Source organism: Schistocerca americana, chromosome 7 (genome assembly GCF_021461395.2).
Source record: "Schistocerca americana isolate TAMUIC-IGC-003095 chromosome 7, iqSchAmer2.1, whole genome shotgun sequence".
NCBI lineage: Eukaryota > Metazoa > Arthropoda > Insecta > Orthoptera > Acrididae > Schistocerca > Schistocerca americana.
The window spans coordinates 373,116,333-373,123,044 of NC_060125.1; the positions used below are offsets into that span (position 1 = coordinate 373,116,333).

Genomic DNA, 6,712 nt, shown 5'->3' on the forward strand with positions numbered 1-6,712 from the left:
TTTCTACACGACGAAGATGACGTGCAACAGACGCGAAATTTAACCGACAGGAAGAAGATGCTGTGATATGCAAATGATTAGCTTTTCAAAGCATTCACACAAGGCTGGCGCCGGTGGCGACACCTACAACGTGCTGACATAAGGAAAGTTTCCAACTGATTTCTCATAAACAAACAGCAGTTGACCAGCGTTGCCTGGTTAAACGTTGTTGTGATGCCTCGTGTAAGGAGGAGTAATGCGTACCATCACGTTTCCGACTTTGATAAAGGTCGGATTGTAGCCTATCGCGATTGCGGTTTATCGTATCGCAACATTGCTGCTCGCGTTGGTCGAGATCCAATGACTGTTTGCAGAATATGGAATCGGTGGGTTCAGGAGGGTAATACGGAACGCCGTGCTGGATCCCAACGGCCTCGTATCACTAGCAGTCGAGATCACAGGCATCTTATCCGAATGGCTGTAACGGATCGTGCAGCCACGTCTCGATCCCTGAGTCAACAGAGGGGGCGTTTGTAAGACAACAATCATCTGCACGAACAGTTCGACGCCGAATGTAGCAGCATGGACAATCAGCTCGGAGACCATGGCTGCGGTTACCCTTGACGCTGCATCACAGACAGGAACGCCTGTGATGGTGCACTCAACGACGAATCTGGGTGCACGAATGGCAAAACGTCATTTTTTCGGATGAATCCAGGTTCTGTTTACAGCATTACGATGGTCGCATCCGTGTTTGGCGACATCGCGGTGAACGCACATTGGAAGCGTGTATTCGTCATCGCCATACTGGCATATCACCCGGCGTAATGGTATGGGGTGCCATTGGTTACACGTCTCGGTCACCTCTTGTTCGCATTGATGGCCATTTTTACCAGTGGACGTTACATTTCAGATGGGTTACGACCCGTGGCTCTACCCTTCATTCGATCCCTGCGAAACCCTACATTTCAGCTGGATAATGCACGACCGCATGTTGCAGGTACTGTACGGGCCTTCCTGGATATAGAAAATGTTCGACTGCTGGCCTGGCCAGCACATTCTCCAAATCTCTCACCAATTGCAAACGTATGGTCAATGGTGGCCTAACAACTGGCTCGTCACAATACGCCAGTCACTACTCTTGATGAACTGTGATATCGTGTTGGAGCTGCATGGGCAGCTGTACCTGTACACGCCATCCAAGCTCTGTTTGACTCAATGCCCAGGCGTATGAAGGCCGTTATTACGACCAGAGGTGGTTGTTCTGGGTACTGATTTCTCAAGATCTATACACCCAAATTGCGTGAAAATGTAATCACATGCCAGTTCTAGTATATTGGTCCAATGAATACCCGTTTATCATCTGCATTTCTTCTTGGTGTAGCAATTTTAATGGCCAGTAGTGTACTGTAGTATTAACTTCATTTAAGTTCTTTGGATTTGAGTTTAATTAATAGTACATTGATGCGCTAAATTATGAATTCAGTTATTTGGAAAGGTTGATTGTTCAAATAAATCTACTTTCTCTTCCAGTGGTCAGTAAATATATAAATGGTGTGCTTCTTAACCCGAACTCAATCAATTCCGCCCTCTAATCCTAAGGGCCCTGCTGCATGTAACAGTGTGAAATCCATGGAGATGAAATCGTCGGACCAAGCTGCGTGCCCAGTACTCTGGCAAGTGAGGTGTATCGAGCTTTTTTCATCTGCAATTTACGTTCTCTCCTTGAAAATATCAGTCTACATATTATAGGCCTTGTTGAATGGAGCACGATGGTCGTCCGGTCCAGTCTGCATGTGATCTTGTGCAAGAACTGGATTTCCTGCAAGCTGTTTGGGACCCTGTGGTCCTCAGGAGTGCCACATACGTTTGCCCAATTTAAGGCCGGTAGACTTCATTTTGTGGGGATATCTAAAGAATAGTATTTATGTTACAACACCCAGATGAATTCAAAGAGCGCATCGAGGAAGGTTCTCACTTCGTGGCACGAACACTCCGTCTGCGTGTCGTTTCGAAGGCGCACTGAGTTGTGTGCGCAGAAAAATTGGCACGTCTTTGAGAACCCCACTTAAATGCACACTCCGCCACCAGAACGTCCATCTGAATACAGTTATCTTCAGCATGTTGCATCTTCCTCTAACACATTGAACGTTTCTGGTCCCCAATCTGAAATTGGGCAATTCGGAGAAAATCGCAAGAGACGTTTTAGGCGTCTATTACGTAAATCATATTCCTGTGCAAAGGAAAAGTAATGGAGGATTTAGTGTGGTAATGTGGTTATCGTTCGCGCTTCGCAAGAGGGTCGAGGTCGAGACGACGGTTCGGATCCCGCGAAAACTTACTTTTTAATCCACAATTTTTTCATCGCTGGCCTTATTATTTAATTTACATGACATTTGAGAGGTAATATAATGAAAAATACCTGTATTTGCATGAAGTACTTGCATGGAGTTTCAATTTATGTTTTACATGTCTGTATGACAAATAACATCCTGCGACGTTTCATGTCGAGAGCACATCCGACAAGTAGTTCTATTGCCCTTTTCGTCTGGCACACTGCGACTTACTATATTACAGATTTTGAATAACGTCATTCGCATCATTATTTATCGGTGTTTGGTTTGGGCTATCCAAGCCTGTCTCTCGTCCTTGAAAATTTAATTAGAGTTTGTAAACAGTCAAAAAACATATGAAATTCACTACAACTTCATGAGAGTATATGTGGGTGTTTTACATAATAGTGCCTCTTAAATGTAATATAAATAAAATAATGAGACCAGTTATGTAAAAATGATTAACAAATAAATGGAGGTGGATTCAACTGTCGCCTCGACCACGACCCTCTTGCCAGGCGCACACGCTGACCACACGAGCACAACGAATTCTTGTTGCATCTCCTTTCTCGCAAGTATGTAACTTACATAACGGTCTCTTGCTATTTTCTCCGAATTGCCAGACTGGTGAACCTTACTACTTTCGCATTATGTTGTTTTAATAGCCTACTATATGCGTACAAAGTTCGAAGTAAATCCGTGGTCCCAACGAAGTGGCCTCTCCTTGTGAGTCTGAATGGGTCGTGCAACAGGGCTACGACAAACTAGAAGTTCCCGCTGCGATATTGCAGAAAGACTTGGCAGGCCTGCAGCCTCTGTATATGATTGCTGGCAGCCGTGGTCACGAGCATGTAGGGTCACAAGAAGACCAGACTCCAGACGGCCACGTGGCACTACCACAAGGGAAGACCATCATGTTTGGCGTATGGCTGTGGTGCATCGTATTGCATCTGCAGCAGCAATGTGAGCAGCAGTTGACACCTCAGTGACACAATGAACTGTTACAAATTGATTACTTCAAGGACACCTCCCACCCAGACGCCCTAAAGCGTGCAGTCCACTGACCAAACCACCGCTATCTGCCACCTCACTGATGTCAAGCGAGAGCTCATTAGAGGGAAGAGAGGAGGACTGGGGCGTTTTTTGATGAAAGCTGGTTCTGTCTACGTGCAAGTGATAACCTTGTGTTGGTAACAAGGAGGCTAGCTGAGGTCCTGCATCCAACCGATCTGCATTTTAGACACACTGGACCACGCCTGGAGTTATGGTCTGGGGTGTGATTTCGTATGACAGCAGGAGCACTATCACGGTTATCCCACACACCCCGAATGCAAAATTGTGCGTCAGTCTGGTGATTCGACCTGTTGTGCTGCCATTCGTGAACAGCATTCCAGTGTGTGTTCTCCAAGAGGATAACCATACCGATTTTGTAACCCAACATGCTCTAGAGTGTACCGACATGGTGCCTTGGCCTGCTCAATCACCAGCTGTGTCTACAACAGAGCACATCTGGGACATAATCAGACGACAGCTCCAGCGTCATCCACAAACACCAGTAACAGTCCCTCAAACTGATATCTGGCACCTGTACAACACAATGCATGCACATTTGCACTCAACACACTGGCGGTTACACGGATTTTTAATGTACGAGGGTCTCTCCAAAAGAAATGCACACTATTTTTTTTAAATCCGTCTTTTATTCTACGTGTTTGAAAGTTTTACAGTGTGTAGATACATACATTAGGAACAATATTTTCACTTCTCCACATAATTTCCATCCCTCTCAACTGCCTTACGCCATCTTGGAACAAGCGTCTGTATACCCGCACGGTAAAATTCTGGACCAACCTGTTGGAGCTACTGTTTGGCAGCGTGCACGAGGGAGTCAGCATCTTCAAACCTTGTACCACGAAGAGAGTCTTTCAGTTTCCCAAAGAGATGATAGTCACGTGGAGCCTGGTGAGGACTGTAAGGCAGGTTTTTCAGTGTTGTCCATCTGAGTTTTGTGATCCCTCCCATGGTTTTTTGACTGACATGTGGCCGTGCACTGTCATGAAACAGCAAAACATCCTGCTTTTGCCCATGTGGTCGAACACGACTCAGTCGAGCTTGAAGTTTCTTCGGTGTCGTCACATATACACCAGAACTTATGGTGGTTCCACTTGACATGATGTCCACAAGCAAGAGTCCTTCGGAATCGAAAAACACCACAGCCATAACTTTTCCAGCAGAAGGTGTGGCTTTGAATTTTTTTTCTTGAGTGAATTTGCATGATGCCACTCTATTAACTGCCTTTTCGTCTCTGGTGAAAAATGATGGAGCCATGTTTCATCACCTGCAACAATTCTTCCAAGAAATTCATCTCCACCATTCTCGTATTGTTCCAAAAGTTCGCTGCATACCGTTTTTCTTGTTTCTTTGTGAGCCACTGTCAACATCCTGGGAACCCACCTGACACAAACCTTTTTTAACGCCAACACTTTCAGTATTCTACAAACACTTCCTTCCCCTATCCCAGCGTAGCGTGACAATTCGTTCACTGTGAAGCGTCAGTCAGCAGTCACCAGTTCGTTAACTCTCTGCACATTGTTTGAAGTGTGTGCAGTACGAGGCCTGCTGCTGCGAGGACAATCCTCAGTATTGCCGTGCTCGTTTTCATCACGTAACGTGCTTGCCCACCGACTAACTGTACTGCGATCGGCAGCAGCATCTCCATTCACATTTTTCAACCTCTTGTGGATGTTTCACACTGTCTCGTTTTCACAGCGCAGGAATTCTATGACAGCACATTGCTTCTGACGAACGTCAAGTGTAGCAGCCATCTTGAAGACATGATGTGATGGCGCAACTCACGGGAACAGGTTGAACTAAGTTTGAAAACAAGCGGGAAGGATGTATCTACACACTCTAAAACTTTCACACATGCAGAATAAAAACTGTATTTTTACAAAAATAGTGTGCATTTCTTTTGGAGTGAACTTCATACGAGCATTTCACATTTGCAATGGCTTTTGTAGTGCTTACGTTAACCTGTGGTCTTGCAATGTTAATAACTGACATATTTTACCTAGACAAATGTATTCCCGAAACCTCATTATTCTAAAGTAACTATTTTTTGGTGTTGTGTCCGCCCCATTAGCTGAACAATAAGCATGTTCGAACGCCACGCACGGCAGCCCGGGTTCGATTCCCGGCTGGGATGGGAGATTTTTTCCTCTCAGGGACAGAGTGTTGTGCTGTCCTCATCATCATTTCATCCCAATTGTCTACGCGCAAGTGGCCCAATGTGGCGTCGCACTCAATAAGACTTGCACTTGGCGGCTGAACGTCCCGCCTGGGAACTCCCGGCCACTGACGCCATATGATCGTTTCCATATTTTTTTGTGTTGTTCATAACTCCATAGAGGGACTAATGTTTTTTATATTTGCCTATACAAGTATACCTTTCTTAACCATTATTTTGTAAGTTATGAAGGAAATACCCTTCCTGAAACACTCTGTTTTAACAGTATACAATGTCTGGGTGGCAATCCAGTGGAGCCCGGCATATGAATGTTCCCGTCAGATTAAAAATATGTGTCTGGTAGAGGACCAGCATACAGGCTTTATCGTCGAGGAAAATTTCATAGCAGTACACGACTCGCCTTAGAGTAAAAATTCGTTGTGTACGCTCAGCAAGTAATTTAACATTGTACCTGGCCATACGCATTCTACCTGCAACCAGTCAGTAAAGGCTGACTCGATACAGTGCCCCGCATTCACCTTAGAAGTTCGACAGGACGCAGATAAGAGACGGATACATAGGAGTGTCTTACCGTGGGGATCCACGGGCTGGGTTCCGGGGTGCGGCTGACGCGGCGCACCTGTCCCATCAGCAGCATCACGGCCGCAGCCAGGCGCGCGGCCAGCGACGGCATCCTGTGCAGCACAAAACTCACTAAATAACTTGGCTCGTGGCTGTGCAGACGGCGTAATAAGAGAGGGGATAGCAATAGTGGTGGGAGGGGGGCACTGCTAATGGCCACTGCACAGCAGGGGAGATGCAGTTCAACAGCTGAAGGCTGCTCACAAGCAAAACAGCTAGCGAGTCTGCAAACGACTGTATGCAAGTGCAACCAATAATTCGACAAGTCAATAATTTCTAACTGGTGAACCAAACAAGAAAATCAGCACGTGAAAGAAACATATGGCCATAGCTAATGAACGAAGAGCTCACCTCAGCAGGCGACACTGCAGCCCCCTCAGCACAGTGGGGTAAACTCTATCAGTGCTGAGACTGAAAATGAATTTCTGTGCAAGGACCATGTTATCTTGTGCAAGCTCTACATAGGAAATCCCGAGCTACAGTAAACCATTGTTTAGACCATATCTCACTAGAGAACGTTAAGTTCTCTTCA

General features: G+C 45.8%; 1 protein-coding gene across 1 annotated transcript in view; it reads right to left on the reverse strand.

Annotated features, from left to right (window-relative positions):
• LOC124622948 (lipase 3-like) overlaps positions 1-6,232 on the reverse strand; it is a 170,654-nt gene extending 164,422 nt beyond the window's left edge. Inside the window, exon 1 of the mRNA XM_047148739.1 lies at positions 6,131-6,232. Coding sequence (XP_047004695.1) covers positions 6,131-6,232 — 102 coding nt within the window. The remainder of the gene's footprint in view (positions 1-6,130) is intronic.
• Between the last annotated feature and the right edge of the window lie 480 nt (positions 6,233-6,712).